The 18,224-nt window shown below is 42.6% G+C and overlaps 1 protein-coding gene and 1 non-coding gene across 2 annotated transcripts in view; both read left to right on the top strand.

Annotated features, from left to right (window-relative positions):
• Positions 1-18,224, top strand: part of LOC126294990 (period circadian protein) — a 209,652-nt gene that overhangs the window by 101,135 nt on the left and 90,293 nt on the right. The window contains exons 5-8 of the mRNA XM_049987235.1: positions 1,062-1,177; positions 8,133-8,322; positions 9,482-9,742; positions 14,528-14,719. Of these exons, the coding sequence (XP_049843192.1) occupies positions 1,062-1,177; positions 8,133-8,322; positions 9,482-9,742; positions 14,528-14,719 (759 nt within the window). The remainder of the gene's footprint in view (positions 1-1,061; positions 1,178-8,132; positions 8,323-9,481; positions 9,743-14,527; positions 14,720-18,224) is intronic.
• On the top strand, positions 8,864-8,937 carry Trnas-uga (transfer RNA serine (anticodon UGA)). Its single transcript has one exon. It is a non-coding gene; the product is annotated as a tRNA-Ser (tRNA).

Genomic DNA, 18,224 nt, shown 5'->3' with positions numbered 1-18,224 from the left:
CGCGTACTCTGTGTAAAATGGAAATGGTATCCCATCAGGTCCAGCGGCCTTTCCTCTTTCGAGCGATTTTAATTGTTTCTCTATACCTCTGTCGTCTATTTTGATATCTACCATTTTGTCATCTGTGTGACAATCTAGAGAAGGAACTACAGTGCAGTCCTGCTCTGTGAAACAGCTTTGGAAAAACACTTTTAGTATTTCGGCCTTTAGTCTGTCATCCTCTGTTTCAGTATCATTTTGGTCACAGAGTGTGTGGACATTTTGTTTTGATCCGCCTACCGCTTTGAGATAAGACCAAAATTTCTTAGGATTTTCTGCCAAGTCAGTACAAAGAACTTTACTTTCGCATTCATTGAACGCCTCTCGCATAGCCCTCCTCACACTACATTTCGCTTCGCGTAATTTTTGTTTGTCTGCAAGGCGTTGGCTATGTTTATGTCTGCTGTGAAGTTCCCTTTGATTCCGCAGCAGTTTTCTAACTCTGTTGTTGTAGCACGGTGGCTCTTTTCCATCTCTTACGATCTTGCTTGCCACATACTCATCTAACGCATATTGTACGATGGTTTTGAACTCTGCGCACCGATCCTCAACACTATTTGTACTTGAGACAAAACTTTTGTGTTGAGCCGTCAGGTACTCTGTAATCTGCTTTTTGTCACTTTTGCTAAACAGAAAAATCTTCCTACCTTTTTTAACATTTCTATTTACGTCTGAAATCATCGTTACAGTAACCGCTTTATGATCCACTAACTAGAGACATTTTCGATGAAAGAATGTAATTTTTAGTGGCTGTTCGTAGCTCACCATCCTTAGAGCGGCCGTCTTTAATTGCAGCCATGTGGTGCAGTACGAACAGTTTGGAAGCTTTTTTTTATTATTTATTTCTGGAATCTGTTTTTGCAGTTTGGTCCGCCTGGCCACTATCAAGTGCGGTACTTCTAAAATTGTGCTTCTGCCTGACTGCGAACCCTATCTACGGGAAGTAAATGTGTTTATTTGCACTACGCTGTTCGCGGGGTGTATTGAGTGAGTGCAGAAGGAATGGTTTTTTCTGCAAGCAGGAGCCGTGGATGCGGAAGCAGAGGCGACGCCACACGAGCAGAAGGAGTGTGGCGCGAGAAGCCGCTCTCTCCACCAGGGCCAGGCGCAACCGAAGCAGCCCGCCGCCGGCAATAAGGTAAGTCCGGGGGACACGTCTCCGTAACCATTTGTGATCTCAAGTTGTGACCTTGCTGCCACGACCGACGCCTCGTCCAACGACTCGCCGTGCTTTTGTTCACTGCCAGGTATCCGTAGACAGTCTGCAAGCGCCTGTGAATATTTACGATGCTCTGATTTCCCGAAAAAAAAAAAAACTCGATGACAGCTTTCTGCTTGGACGTTAATATCACATAACGCTTATCCATTACGGATATTTTAGAAACAGGACTGTTAACTGAATGTACATAAGTTTTACAGGGTGTTACAAAAAGGTACGGCCAAACTTTCAGGAAACATTCCTCAAACATGAATAAAGAAAAGATGTTATGTGGACATGTGTCCGGAAACGCTTACTTTCCATGTTTAGAGCTCATTTTAGTTTCGGCAGTATGTACTGCAACAATTGTGTAGCGCATGCTGGATGCTGGCAAAGTTTCGCTGTCAGAGTGTAAATCAATATAGTTTGTGCGAAAGTGCGAAACAACTGGACATCGAAGACATCGAAATGGAGGCAGACAGATGTACACTAACGAAAAGAGCCGCCCATACTGTCGCAGCAAGTAAAAAACTAAATTTACATCCATATCTACAGATAAGCAATAGTTGTGGTGATACATTAAAGTGTGTTCCATCTTTTTGTCATAGAGTCAGCACCCAGCAATGCGCTAGAAATAATTATGCGACTTAAAGAAAGCATCTGAATATGAACCTGAAAAGATTCGAAAACCAGTCCATAGAATAAAACATAATTATTCAAAAAAGTGACTGGTTGCAATTTTATATCATTTATTTACATACGTTAATATCAGATTTAATCATATAAGGTTATAATTTTAGATCATAAACTTAAAAAGAGGTCACATCCACAGTCATTTTAACAAACAAAAAGGTGTACACTGAAAATAATCACGAAATCACACTCATTTTTTGAGTATCAAAGTAATCTATCTACAACAAATACTGAGTGGATAGTCATGAAGTCTCTGGTATAATAATAACTTTTTGTGGCACCTATAAAATTTAGTTCTTCTTGCATGGCGTGTCTCAAAGCTGATGAACTCAGGTATATATTAAAATAGCAATTTTGTAGACATGCGCCCCAACCCGGGGGTAAATTTAGTCATACATGCAACTAAGGACTGCACACCTACATATTTAAATTCTGAGGACTGTCAACAATTTTTTCGTGCTCTGTTGGCAAACGTGGTCGCCCTGTTTGCTGACAGTTCCTCAGTGAAAACATCGTGGACTCGTTCCAAGGCATGTGGCATGTTGCCCACTCTTGCTGGAAGAAGCATTATTCTCTTTCCTATTCGGTGAGTTGACCACAAAATGAATCAAATTTTCATATGTGCAACCGTGTTGAGGATAGTGTCAAACATGAGCGGTTCTAGGCGCTTCAGTCTGGAACCGCGCGAACGCTACGGTCGCAGGTTCGAATCCTGCCTCGGGCATGGATGTGTGTGATGACCGTAGGTTAGTTAGGTTTCAGTAGTTCTGAGTTCTAGGGGACTGATGACCTCAGATGTTGAGTCCCATAGTGCTCTGAGCCATCTGAACCATAGTGTCAAACAATATCGGTCCAATAATGTGCGTCCCTGTTACACCGTACCAAATGCCGGGTTTTTCATCATTGAGGCCCAGTACTTCTGGAAAGATGAAACCATGCATTGTCATTCATAATGTAGCCTATAGGAAAGGGTTTAACAAACCATCGCTGATGTCATTCAAAAGCCACGTGCAGTAAACTATACATTGCTTCACAAACGTCACACGGAACGCCTTCGAATTAAGACTTTTCAATATCCGCTGGTAGCTCCTCCAATTTGCATGCGTCTGTTGGACCATTTTACGCGTAGACTTCATTGGGCTCTGAATAATTCTCTTGCCAATGTATGCAATAACTTCTAGCATACGAACTAAAGGAATTCTCTGTCATTTTACATTTTGCACAGATCCGTAGGTGCGGCGGACTCTGTATTGCTCCCTTTGCTGGTAGTCCTCTGTCCAGATACTGATTTTGGTAATCGCAACATTATGGGCAGAACTGTAAAATTCTCATTTGTGAAGTAGTGAAAGGCACCTAAAGTACATGTGATATCCTAATGCATAAGTAAACAATGAACTAGAGTTTGTTAACTACTTTCGATTGGAAAAATAAAACGAATAAAATGATGGCTTTCGTAAGGCAGCCGCTGAAATTGTGGCATTTAATTTTCCTCATAATACGGATAAAATTTCCTCGCAATTACTTTTGTGGTAAGTAACATACCGTCTAGATATAACATGTCTATGATGCCCATTCAGTTTGCTGGAAGGTTCTGTTTGGGAATTGCAGACAATATTGAACCACAACCGCTTACTTGTGTTTACGCGTTAACATTTTCATTGTTTTTGTTTGTTTTGCAGATTATAACTCCTACGTTTACATAACTGTCGACGTAATTAGGCAAAAGATATGAAGTAAATTACCTGCTTGGTGACTTGACTCGTAAAATAACCTTACCTACCACATTCTCATATCTTATACTTTTGCTGCCACATTTTGCAGTGGAGTCGATCTCTGCCGGATGGCTATATACCCTCAAAAGAAAATGCAATAGTGTTGTCTAAAATACGTGTACAAAATTCTTTATGACAGTGTGACGAGGCGGAATGTTACGATGGAGTATCTTGGCTGCTTTACATGCATCTCTTTCCAGTACTCGAAGTGACAACTGAAGTTTCAGAAATTGCTTTTCACTGACACAGAATACTTTTCCTGTCATTTGAACAATACTAAACGCTGCTTTCGATAAGCATTGCAGGTTCACGACACACATCACATAACACGTGCTTCTGCGTAACTCTTTTACACTTGTTCCAGTTACAAACTGCAGAGGCCGTTCTTCCTCGTTGTGCAGTCTCATTTACGTCTCTTATGTCTAAATTCGCACGTAACAAGCATGAAATCGTCGTTGCTTTCTGACTCATATTAAGTACAGATGTGTTCCAGGTGGTCGACGAGAATTCAGCATCTTCTGTCTCATACTTATTGTCGTGGCGAATGGGAAGAAAAAACTTTGATACAGCAATAAGCGGCAGAATCGTCTTAAAACCGTTTATTTGCTCGAACCCTGCTGAAATGGTGTCCAAGACATCTTGTGGACACTTGCAAAATAAAACAGTAGAAACATAAACATAATTCTGAAAGCTAATTGCTACGGTTGTTGTGAAATCTAGTCCTGTTTTCCAGGTAGATTTTTTCACAATTTCAAACGGCTCAATACTTGTGAGGAACCGCACAGCCTCGTCATATTTGTCTTCAACAGTTTTATACACGTGGCGGTTTTTCTTTTTCTCGAGGTCATTAATTCAAACCACCAGCAATTCATGTCTATAAAATACTAGTATACAATTGACGCAACAGAACCTTAAAGTATCTTTTGTTTTACTGGATAATTAATTGCTGCTGAGACACTATGATTTGAAAGTGCTTAAGCAGGACCAACTTTCATTCTGTGGTAACACCCTGGTCTTTTTATTAGTTTTTTTCCTTGGTTCCGGACAGTATTTAATATTTTATCTTTGTCAGAATGATACAGTTTCAAAATAGACTAATGGAGAGAGTTGGAACTGGGGAATTATTTTTCCCAGCGACTTGTTTGGGAAAAATAATGTCAATGGAAATTGTTAAATGGTTTCTAAAATTATTCAGAATGTGTGCTATATCAGGCATGAAATATAGTTCACCTCAAATTAATCAGATGTAAAATGAAGTTTATAAATCAAAATATGTAATGTGAAATTGAATTTAAAGCTCTTACATAACAGTATTACGAATGAAGAAAGATTAAGAAGACAGTAGCATTAAGCGAAGAGGAAACAAGAGTTGATAACAGCGAGGATCGATGTTACGAACGTCGCATTACGAAAGCAGCACACTCTTTCTTGAGCTAGTAGAAAGAATCACAAACTCCAATCTTAATAAGGTCATTGTTGTGTTATCCATAGCGAGGGAAATATTTATTGATTTCACGTACCCTGACAGACTTCTATGGAAATCTATATTTCCTTCCAGTACGATGCATCCATATTTTGCATCTTTCCGAATTCCTTTCGCTTTATGGAATTCGCAAAAACGTACTACTACGAAACTCTGCCCTCGAATTGCAGATGAACACAACAAAAGCAAAACGAGGATAATGAAATGTAGTCTAACGGATGATGCTGCGGGAATTAGGTTAGAAAATGAGACACTTGAAGTAGTAAAGAGACAAGAAGAGAATAGAAGATTTCGAAATGTGGTGTTGCAGAAGAATGTTGAAGATTAGATGGATAGATCACATAACTAATAAGGAGGTATTGAACAGAATTGGAGAGAAGAGAAATTTGTGGCACAACTTGACTAGAAGAAGGGATCGTTTGGTAGGGCATATTCTGAGGTATCAAGGGATCACCAATTTAGTATTGGAGGGCAGCGTGGAGGGTAAAAATCGTAGAGGGAGACCAAGAGAAGAATACACCAAGCAGATTCAGAAGGATGTTGGCTGCAGTAGTTACTGGGAGATGAAGAAGCTTGCACAGGATAGAGTTGCATGGAGAGCTGTATGAAACCTGTTTCAGGACTGAAGACCACAACAATATTTCACTCGGCCTCTAGTTAATTACGTGATTCCTTTTTACACACAATGGACGTGTCATCGGCATACAGAATAATTTTGGAATTTATAGCACAGTATTTAATATCATTTACATTATGTGTTTATCACTGAGGCACTTCAAAGCGATGAAAGATAAAAACGTTTACTGCTTACGACATTTTCGGTGTTTACTCGCGTCAGGCAGCATTTTAATTCGTTACTTCTTCACAAGGGGCTCTATTCGCAATAGGTTTTGTAGACAGTATCCATGTATACCACTAAATGTAAGTGCAAAATTATTATAGTGATTGTTGAATATAGTTCAGGAGCCATTACGTCATACGCGCAGAGATGTGTGAAAAACTAGCTTCTGCTTAAAACGGTGGGCAAATTACTCAGAATATATTCATCCTGTGTTGCATAAAGAGACGAGTTAACAGCTTCCAACAAACTTAAAAGTATAATATCAAACAATTCCTAAACTTTTTCTCGCATATATGCTTCAGTCAAATACTTAGCATATGACGAACTCTATTTGTAAAGTAATGAAACAGTTGACATCAGTTACCGCCCGATTCTTTAAAGAATCGAGGGTTAACTGACGTCATAGATTAAAATTGTTTTGCTGTAAGACTGTACTTGTTACCTTGTGAGTATACGAATCCTTCCGAAATCATTATGTTGAGATTTCAACAACAGAGTTGGAAAAATGCTTCGAAGGCATGCAAAAGCGTAAAAATTTTAAATGCAAGTGTTTTGGAAAACAGCTAGATTATTCCCGCCAAAAATATTTTTCTTTAATTGCTTTCAAGTGGCTCTAGTGTGGGACGGGCTTTAAACTGATGAGATATTTGTAAACCAGATTAGTAAAATAAAGATGAGCATAAAATGAATTTTATAATGCGGCAATGGAAACTTAAACTCCTTAAATGAGTTCGCTCTATCACTGTCCAGTATGTGGCTTGTTAAGAGTGTTTAGTTGCCCTGCTAGAATATGTGGTTGAAAGCGAATTGCATTAGCAGTGTTTAGGTAATACCTTTTCCAGACTGCTGCTGGTATTGGGCTGAAGTGCACTTCTGTTGCGTGCTGCTGTTGGCAATTGCTGGATGTAAATGTTTCTTTCTGTGAATTGATCACTTTTGTTTTCAATATGGAGAGCGCTAGAATAATTATGATGGATTGTAGTAAGCATTGTTTCTGACATTCACATTTATTTCTGTTACCTATATTGTATGTTTTTCGAGGCCAACAAATGTGAACACCCTACCACGAATCTTCTTCTTATCATAAGCGTTAATCCCGTCAATTTTAGTTTTATAGTACGGGATCAGCAGATGTGGAGGAATGCTGCACTCAAGTGTTGACAAATTTATCACCTGTTTGTGAAGTGTGTGAACTTTGTCCTATGTGTGATGGTGTTTTAACTGTTTGTGGAAACACTGTAACACGAGTGTTTTCATCAATATGTAGCGTATTCCGTGGTCTTGGTTAGGTTCGCATCTGATAAAATTGCTGCGACATGGCGAAACCAGCGAATGTGGACAGCAAAACACGATAATGGAGATAGGTTTTTCTGTAGCATAGCCCGAGGTTTTGGTTTGGTTCGAATGTGATAGATTGATTATGAGTCAGTTAAGTTAACAAAGGCGAATATAAAAGAATGATTGTGTTAAGTGTGTGATGCATAGCGTAGCCCGAGGTATGTATTCGTCATTGAAATCACGTTCTAGTGACTTACTTCCGAATTAGTGACAGGTTTCGAGATTGTGGTTCACCTAATAACGCAAAATACTAATTCCGTTGTTACAAATAGGTGGTATTATTGGTTTCCAAAAGTCATGTCGTAACTCATTGTGTTAACTGCCCTGTACTCATCATGCAAACGATTACAAACTACAGCATGCAATGGATGACTGAACGGACACCGTAAGTGCACTTCTAGCATTTCGTGTTCATTGCTGTGTTTGTATGCTAAACTGAGTTCAAAATAAGCAAGAAAAGCTGATCATTCAACTTGGTTTTCTTTTCTGCTTTGGTTTTTTGTATGTAGTAATTTTCTCGCAGTGTTAGGAGATGGCTTTTACTGTCGACTCTAATTATTTTCGTGTCTTCTCTAGAGGTTTGTTTGTGACTGCGTTCTCTTGGGTGCTGTGCAAATATTTTTGTGCTTTCCGCAGGTGATGAGCACACAAAGAAACTTGTTAAACTACACAGCGTTTGGCAAAAATAATTTTTTTTTGTTTTTTTAATTTTAATCGGGGGCTCGTTACATCTGCTGTCGTGGTAATGAGTACACCTGTGTCCCGCAGGACGAGTTTACGGTGGTGGTGTCGATGCAGGATGGCGCCGTCATCTACACGTCTCCGTCCATCACTCAGGCGCTGTCTTTCCCACGCGACATGTGGGTTGGCAAGTCCTTCATCGACTACGTGCACCCTGATGACCGGCTGGCCCTCATACAGAACATCACTTCAGGCGTCGCACTGCCTCGTCGCAAGGGTGAGTAAATTGGCATTGCATGTGTACAGTCTCTGAAAGGTCCATTTCATAATCTGGAACTGAAAACGTGGAGCAAACTTACGACTGTTGCATGTGCAACACCTGTGATTACTGCTTAAAGTGAGAGATAATCTCAGCTCCGAAGGCAGTAAAAATATTTTAGTGAACTATACACTGAAGACAATGTTAAGTGTATTTAAGTGCTCCTCATGGGAAATGATATTGACTTGTTTGTTTAAAAGAAAGACAGAAGAATGTACTTTATGCACAAGACCTGCACTCCATAATAAAATTTTCACTCTGCAGCACAGTGTGAACTGATATGAAACTTCCTGGCAAATTAAAACTATCTTCCTGACTGAGACTCAAACTCGGAGCCTTTGCTTTTCGAGGGTAAGTGCTCTACCGACTTTGAGTCTCCATCTGGCACACAATTTTAATCTGCTGAGAAGTTTCATATCGGCGCACGCCCTGCTGTAGAGTGAAAATTTCATTCTGGAAGCATCCCTGAGGTCGTGGCTAAACCACAGGGCCCGAGTCGTGCTTGGGTAGCTCAGTGGTAGAGCACTTGCCCGTGAAAGGCAAAGGTCCCGAGTTCGAGTCTCGGCCTGGCACACAGTTTTAATCTGCCACGAAGTTTCATATCAGTGCACACTCCGCTGCGGAGTGGAAATCTCATTGTGGAAACATCCCCCAGGCTGTGGCTAAGCCACATCTCTGCAAACTTCTGTAAAGTTTGGAAGGTAGGAGACGAGATACTGGCAGAAGTAAAGCTGTGAGGACGGGGGGTGAGTCGTGCTGGGGTAGCTCAGTTGGTTGAGCACTTGCCCGCAAAAGGCAAAGGTCCCGAGTTCGAGTCTCATTCCGGCACACAGTTTTAATTTGCCAGAAAGTTTCATTTCAGTGCACACTCTGCTGCAGAGTGAAAATCTCATTCTGCACACAATTTGGTTTTGTCACCTTCAGTTAATGTGTTTAAGTAAACTGAGCGAGTGAGTACATTTCCAAACGGCAGAGAAATCCAAATCTCGCTGCAGATTCTGGTATCTAAAACTTTGAGCTTTAGAATGAAACACTGTACAGGTGTCGGGTGCTTCGCTAAACCTTCAGATTAGTCAGTGCATTAAATCTAGGCTGAGACAGTTGTCACATGTCGCAGGGGGCAGCAGTGAGTCGTCCGCCAAGGCCCCGTCGCAGGCACCGCTGTTCTGCCGGCTGCGGCGCTACCCGTCGCTGCGTGACGGTTTCGCCGTAGCGGAGCGCCGGCTGGTGCACCGGCCCTTCTCCCTGCAGCTCTCCTTCTACGAGCTGCCCGCCTCCGCCTCCGCCCCCGCCTCCGCCTCCGGGGGCGCGCCCGCCGCCCTGCCTCCCGGCGTGCTCCTCACCGTCGCCGCCACTGCCGTCTGCTCGGCCTACACCCGTGAGTCGAGCCTCTGCACTCTTTTACCTCGGTGCACCTGCAGCTGCCCGTTACAAACTTTCCTCCTGTAATTGCAGTACGTGCTGTACACAAGTTTAATTACCTTCTGAACTGAGAATGTCAGGTAGTACGATCTACGTGATGAACTCAAACGTCACCGACGAGATTCCAAAGATTTTTCTTGGAAATTTTCTGAGTATTTTGTGTAAGGGACCCGTGTTACAGAATAATTGGATTTAGTTTTATTTGTTACCTCAGTTTATCTTCATGTTGCACTGAGAAATCTACACTACATTGTAAATTTCAATGGTATACACAGTGTTTTTTGGTTGGAACCAAAGTAGCTATATTCAACCATGGTACTTGATGTTGACAACTATAGTGTCCACTGTATTTGCTGTCACACCTGCACTCAGTACTTCTTAGTTCTGATTTCAGTTCGTTTTTCCAGCAGTGTGAGTTGTATGTTAACAGAGGTGAACAGTGGCATGGGTAGACCTACCAGTAAAAAGGTGCAGATACTTAAGTGCTGTGATGGTGGTGGTGATGATGATTGGTGGTGATTGTTTTGTGGGACGCTCTACTGTGCGGTCATGAGCACCCACACAAAGTCCCAATTTTTACACACTCCAGTTTTTTCACAATCCAAGTAGCCACTGCCACAAATGATGATGATGATGATGATGAGGAAAACTCAGTTCCCGGGCAGAGAAAACCCCGGACCAGGCCGGGAATTGAACCCGGGCCCTCGTGATCCAGTGGCAGCAACACTAGCTGCTAGACCGAGAGCTGTGGATGCAAAAGTGCCTTGATGTGGCTGTTGTCGCTTGCAGGAACAGCTCAGCATATCGTTATCATTGTGCTCTGTCCTTGTATTCAATAGATATACACAAGAGGTGCGTGTCAGTCATCTCTTCACCAGTAAACCTGTACGTACTGTCGTTTCACTGTTAATGTACAACTCACACTGCCAGAAAAAACAAACCCCGAGACAGAACCGAGCAGTAGGCCTAATATACGTACGCTTGAGGATGAAGAGGAAGTGGGCATTACTGCTGTCAACAGCAAGCAGTGAAAGTGAATGGAACGTGTCACCTAAGCTATAATTGTTGTCCCTGTGCTGCAACCACCACCCCTCCGACAGTCGTAGTTTCACAGTCACGATTACCATTGTTCTTCTTTCACCACCTCTACCACACCACTAGCATAACCATCATCCATTTGACCATCATCTATTTTGTACTATGAGGGGTGTTCAGAAGAGTGAACATACAAAACAACACTGTGGCTATAATTGAAGTCTTTATTCAAAAATAATCACTAGAGAATTGAGCACAACTATCCCTCTGTTTCACAAGCCGAAGGACTCCGTGTTGCGACATGTCCAGGCTGTAGGGCAGATGCCCGAGCAGCTCCCACTTGAACTCGGCCGTTACACTACGTGCGTCCTCAGAGACGCGTGGGCGCACATTATCGCGGAGTCGAATTGTTCCCTCTATGGGGAGCCCAGGCTGTTTGCTCTCGACAGAGTTGTGTAGACTACGGATTGTCTCACAATATACGTCAGTGTTAAAGGTTGTTCCGTGCTTGAGAAATTCGATGAGTATCGGACCTCAGATGTCAAAGAGGCGGTGAGCATCGTCTTGTGTTCTGAAGGCACGGCTTTAAATTTCTTAGGGGAAGGTGATGGCACGTATGTCCATTGGATGCTGTCCTGCTTCATCTCTGCCTCCGCGTGGCTGCACCAGCTCTCATCACGAGTGACTGTTCGCTCCTGAAAAGTTGGCTCTTCACAATACTGGAACAGATATTACAGTGCTAGACTCGTATACAATTCCTTTTGACATTTGCTGAGCTGCTTCGGAACCCACCGTGTGCATTCCTTCTTGTAATCCAACCTGTCGCGCACAATTGTCCTCGCTGTTCCGACACTGGCCCCCCCACCATCACTGCCAAGATTTGCACTGAGACGGGCCAGCCGCCGCTCATCGCGTCGTTCACCTAGTCGACAAGTTTGGCCTCGATACCGTGTTTGCGTAGCCTGGCCTCGGATCGTCACTAAAATGCTCCTGGACGCACAGTCTCCCCCGTATGCAGTCACAATCTGTCAGTGAATATTGGCCTGTTTAACACCTTCCACAGTCAGAAATCTGATAGCTCGTTGCTGCTTCTCAGTCATTGGATTTTGCAATGTAAACATCAGTATGTCCTCAGGCTTATACTGGTACGTAAAAAAGATGGAGCAAACTACCTGCTTCTCTCTTGTGCCCATTCGTGTGCACAACCACAACAAAGACTACATTGGTGTCCTTAGATGTCTCACTACATCATCTCAAAGTGGCATATGCAAAATTCAGTCAGTTCGGTTGTTACGACATTTCTTACTTTTTCATTTTAACACTACATATATTATCATCATTACCATATATACAGCATCCTCTACCAAACCTCCATTTTGACAGCTGCCACCCATTCCATATGAAACGGTCGCTTCCCTACAGCTTATGTCTTCGTGACAAATCTGCTCCAGTCCTGAATCCCTGAACCATTACACCAACAACCTGAAAACAGCTTTGGTATCCCACAACTACCCTCCCGATCTGGTACAGAAGCAAATAGCTAGAGCCACTTCCTCATCCCAGAAACCCAGAACCTCCCACAGAAGAACCCCAAAAGTGCCCCACTTGTGACTGGAAACTTTCCAGGACTGTATCAGATTCTGAATGTGGCTCTCCAGCAGGGATACGACTTCCTCAAATCCTGTCCTGAAATGAGATCCATCCTTCATGAAATCCTCCCCACTCCACCTTCGTAATCTCTCGGTTCGCCCATATGAAATCCCCAAACCACCTTCCCTACCCTGTGGCTTCTACCCTTGTAACCTCCCCCGGTGTAAAACCTGTCCCGTGCACCCTCCCACCACCACATACTCCAGTCCTGTAACCCGGAAGGTGTACACGATCAAAGGCAGAGCCACGTGTGAAAGCACCCACATGATTTAACAACTGACCTGCCTACACTTTGACGCTTTCTGTGTGGGAATGACCAGCAACAAACTGTCCATTTGCATGAATGGACACAGGCAGACAGTGTTTGTTGGTAATGAGGATCACCCTGCGGCTAAACATGCCTTGGTGCTCAGCCAGCACATCTTGGCACAGTGTTACACTGTCTGGGTTATCTGGATACTTCCCACCAACACCAACCTATCCGAACTCCGGAGACGGGAACTCGCCCTTCAGTATATCCTCTCTTCTCGATATCCGCCAGGCCTCAAGCTCCGCCAATTTCAAGTTGTCGCTGCTCATACCTCACCTGTCTTTCAACAACTTCTTTGCCTCTGTACTTCCGCCTCGACTGACATCTCTGCCCTTACTCTTTGCCTTTAAATATGTCTGCTTGTGTCTGTGTATGTGCGGATGGATATGTGTGTGTGTGTGCGAGTGTACACCTGTCCTTTTTTTCCCCTAAGGGAAGTCTTTCCGCTCCCGGGATTCGAATGACTCCTTACCCTCTCCCTTAAAACCCACATCCTTTCATCTTTCCTTTTCCTTCCCTCTTTCCTGACGAAGCAGCTGCCGATTCCGAAATTCTGTGTGTGTGTTTTATTTATTGTGCCTATCTACCGGCGCTTTCCTGCTTGGTAAGTCTTGGAATCTTTGTTTTTAATATCCGCACATACCGTATTTACTCAAATCTAAGCCGCACTCAAATCTAAGCCGCACCTGAAATTTGAGACTCGAAATTAAAGGGGAGAGAAAAGTTTTAGGCTTCGTCAGGAAAGAGGGAAGGAAAAGGAAAGATGAAAGGATGTGGGTTTTAAGGGAGAGGGTAAGGAGTCATTCCAATCCCGGGAGCGGAAAGACTTACCTTAGGGGGAAAAAAGGATAGGTATATACTCGCGCGCACACACACACACACACACACACACACACACACATATCCATCCATACATACACAGACACAAGCAGACATATTTAAAGGCAAAGACCTTTGCCTTTAAATATGTCTGCTTGTGTCTGTGTATGTATGGATGGGTGTGTGTGTGTGTGTGTGTGTGTGTGTGTGTGTGTGTGTGTGTGTGTGTGTGTGTGTGCGCACGCGTGCGTGTGCGTCAGTATATACCTATACTTTTTTCCCCCTAAGGTAAGTCTTTCCGCTCCCAGGATTGGAATGACTCCTTACCCTCTCCCTTAAAACCCACATCCTTTCATCTTTCCTTTTCCTTCCCTCTTTCCCTACGAAGCAGCTGCCGATTCCGAAATTCTGTGTGTGTGTTTTATTTATTGTGCCTATCTACCGGCGCTTTCCTGCTTGGTAAGTCTTGGAATCTTTGTTTTTAATATATTTTTCCCATGTGGAATTTTCTCTCTCTCTCTCTCTCTCTCTCTCTCTCTCTCTCTCTAATATATATATATATATATATATACCTTTCCTTTTTTTCCCCCTAAGGTAAGTCTTTCTGCTCCCGGGATTGGAATGACTCCTTACCCTCTCCCTTAAAACCCACATCCTTTCATCTTTCCCTCTCCTTCCCTCTTTCCTGATGAAGCAACCTGGGTTGCGAAAGCTTGAAATTCGTGTGTTTTTTATTGTCTCTATCAACAGACCAACTCTTTCCTTTGGCAAGTTACAGCATCTTTGTTTTTTATATAGATAAATAGGCTTGTAGACATTTCAGTCTATTGTGGCGTACAGCTACGCTCATCCTCCCAAATGTGACTCCCGTGTTCGGACGGCAGCACTAGAGAGGTAGTCGTGACCGTGGCGGTATCTCTCTCGCAGGGCCGGACGAGAAGCCGGCGGGCGGCAACAGGTTCTCGACGCGCCACCAGGCGGACGGGAAGCTGACGCACGTGGACGGCGAGGCGGTGCCGCTGCTGGGCTACCTGCCGCAGCAGCTGCTGGGGCGGCCCGTCTTCGACATCTACCACCCGGCCGACCTGCGCGGCCTGCAGCGCGTCTACCGGCAGCTGGGTGAGTCTCGCGGCACGTGCTTCAACGGGTCGACACTGCGCTTCCCGTGTCGATGCACTTTGCGTGGCGCTTGCCGACTGGTGGCGGTACTGCAACTTCCTGCCACGTGCTGTGTGCTAAATAATCTGCTGCCGCAAACTGTGGTGACTTGTGGGGCCTCCTGCCGTGTCCCGTTCTGCTAATTGGCCAATTAGTTAGGCACAGATGAAGACAGTTGCAGATGTACCCAAGTACGAGTGGCGTCTACCCTGTTCTTTCTAACCCTAAATTCCTGTGACTTCGAGGCCAGAGATACTTGTCAGTTTTGTGGCACTGACTGTTGCTGTTAAAGAGGAGAAAGTTCTGACAAGGGAACCTCCCCATCGTACCCCCCTCAGATTTAGTTATAAGTTGTCACAGTGGGTAGGCCTTGAAAAACTAAACAAAGATCAATCGAAAAAACAGGAAGAACATGTGTGGAACTATGAAACAAATAAGCAAAATATACAAATTGAGTAGTCCGTGCGCAAGATACGCAACATTGAGGATAATGTAAGCGTAGCAGCGCTGTGGTCCCGTGGTTAGCGTGAGCAGCTGCGGAACGAGAGGTCCTCGGTTCATTTCTTCCCTGGAGTGAAAAGGTAACTTTCTTTATTTTCGCAAAGTTATGATCTGTCTGTTCGTTCATTGACGTCTCTGTTCACTGTAATAAGTTTAGTGTCTGTGTTTTGTGACCGTACCGAAAAACCGTGCGATTAGTAGACGAAAGGACGTGCCTCTCCAATGGGAACCGAAAACATTTGATTGCGAGGTCATAGGTCAACCGATTCCTCCACAGGAAAACACGTCTGATATGTTCTATATGACACTGGAGACGGCATGTGCGTCACATGACAGGAATATGTTGTTGACCCACCTAACTTGTACACTTGGCGAGTGGGTAAAAAGATTCTTCTTCCTTGCCCGATTTAGGTTTTCTTGTGATGTGATAATCACTCCCAAAAAAGTGATGAAAACATAAGAGTTTGTCATATAACCTGTAAATAAGAAGTTAAACTTTTCTCTCGAGGGGAGACTTGAACCGAGCATCTCTCGTTCCGCATCCGCTCACGCTAACCACGGGACCACGGCACTTCTGAGCTCACCCTCTCCTTGATGTTGCTTATCTTGCGCATGGACTACTCAGTCTGTATATTTTGCTTATTTTTTCATAGTTCCACACAACTACTTCCAGTTTTCTCGATTGATCTGTGTTCAGTTTTCAAGGCCTATCCACTGTGCCAACTTATAATTAAATCTGAGGGAGGTACGATGGAGAGGTTCCCTTGTGAGCAGATGATAATGGAACACGACAGAGATGCTGAATAGAAACACGACTGAAGCCTCCAGCCAGAAATGTGTTTTACGTAATATGAGAAGACAATGAAAATTCACTAAGAGAAACAGTTGAAAAGAATGAGATGGCACAGTAATTAAAACAGGAAGAGATTTAGCAAACAATCAAAGATTTCTATGTAAGTTTGTGTAATTCAAAAGATAAATCAAAAACGTATAAGTAATAATGAAGATAATGGTATCCCAGAAATAACACCAGGTGAGCCATACACAGTTGTTCAGTGTGTGAAGCGTGGCTGGGAAAAGGTGAGGTTGCAATGGCAATGATTTCAAGTGGAAGAGAAGTCATAAAATGATTACTGCAAAAAATATTTACAGGTTGTTTGCAAAGGAAGACAGTTCTTCAGAACCAGAACAGCACTTTAATTTCTCTACTTGAAGAGAAGGCAGATTAAAATAACATAAAAAACTGTAGCCCCATTAGCATTATCTCTCGTATCTGCAGTTGAGATGGAGGATACAGAAAAGAATGTCAGGTTTCATTGATTCATTTGTATGGGATTCGTAGATTCTGAAAGTGCTTTTCACTCAGTTTGAAATAAATAGGCATAAAAAGATTAACATTTTTACCATTTTTATTATTAGAGTGCAAACCTCAACTAAGAAAAAATTCTTAGTTTATAAAACTGAACTGACCTTTAAAATTTTTGAAAATCATCATATGTACTTTCTTCTCCTTCTTCTTCTTTCTCTTTGTCACACCATATGACTGTCTTTTATTTTTTTGTCCATTATGAAACTAGCCACTAACAAAAATATTGTACTGTTACCACCAAATAGCTTTCAATTCAAGTTCACTGGCACCATAGACTGCAATGACACGTCATAGGCCAGACAGTGTGATCTGGGTTTGTGAGGTAGGGGTAGCAGGGAGACAGTGCTAGCAAGCTTGTGAATCCCCACACCTCATGTTCATCACATCGGTGCACTGCTGCTGCCTGTTGAATCTGGTGTTGCCAGATAGAGATAAATTTCCTGAAGCATCAAATATATCACCATTTTTAATACTGGTGGGAATTTTAAATCAAACACTGGACACTTTTATATTAATTTTGAGTATAATAGGCACCTGAATTTTGGAGGCAATTTTTCGAAGAAGAAACTGTGTCTCATAGTATGTAAAGTACAGTAGGCCTATGTTGAAGAAACAGCATCCATTAGATTTCACTAATGTACCAGTAGTGAAAAACACAAAATAAGGGGACTCTGAAGTAGGGGGATCCACATCACCAAAAGTATTCATAGCAGCCCTCTAAGAAGCATTTAAATCCTTAAATTAACATTAACAGCAAAAGGTTTGGAAAACCAGTTGATCAGAATTGATAGTCTCTCGAAAAGGGGTCATAAGATAACATTAACAAAAGTAAAGTAAGGTTAGGGGAATGTAGTCGAATTAAATCAGACAGTACTGAAGAAATTAGATAGAAAAAAGTAGTAGATGAGTGTTGCTATTTGGACTGAAAAATATATGATGGTGGCCAAAATAGAGGGGATATAAAATGCGGTCTGGCAACTGAAAGGAAAGCATTTCTGGAAAAGGGAAAATTCTTAATGTCAGATATAAAATCAAGTGTCGTGAATCTTTTCTGAAGGTATTTGTCTGAAGTGTAACTATGTAAGGAAATGCAACGCAGGTGATTAACAGTTTAGACAAGAAGAGAACTGAGGCTTTTGAAATATGATGCTATAGAAATGTGCTGAAGGTTTGATGGGTAGATCGTGTAACTAATGAGGAGGGGCTGAATCAAGTTGGAGAAAAAAGGAATTTACATCACAACTTGACTAAAAGAAGAGATTGGTTGACTGGGCACATTATGAGCCATTAAGGAATTTTGGTAATTTTATAGATTTAGAAAAGGCTTTTGACAGAGTTCAGTGGAACAAGATGATGGATATCCTGAAGAGGAAAGGAGTAGATTGGAAAGAGAGGCGACTGATACAGAATCTATATTTACACCAGAAAGTAAAGATAAGGATTGGAAATGAAATGTCAGAAGGAAGCAGCATTGGACGAGATGTCAGACAAGGTTGTTGCCTTTCCCCACTGTTGTTTACCGTATACCTTGAAGAGATTATTGTGAAAAGCTTAGATGGGAAAAGAGGAATATGTATTGATGGAAAGAGGATAGAG

This window comes from Schistocerca gregaria, chromosome 11 (genome assembly GCF_023897955.1).
Source record: "Schistocerca gregaria isolate iqSchGreg1 chromosome 11, iqSchGreg1.2, whole genome shotgun sequence".
In the NCBI taxonomy this organism is placed as follows: domain Eukaryota; kingdom Metazoa; phylum Arthropoda; class Insecta; order Orthoptera; family Acrididae; genus Schistocerca; species Schistocerca gregaria.
The sequence above is the reverse complement of the archived record's forward strand: the minus strand, read 5'-3'. Positions and strand labels throughout refer to the sequence as shown.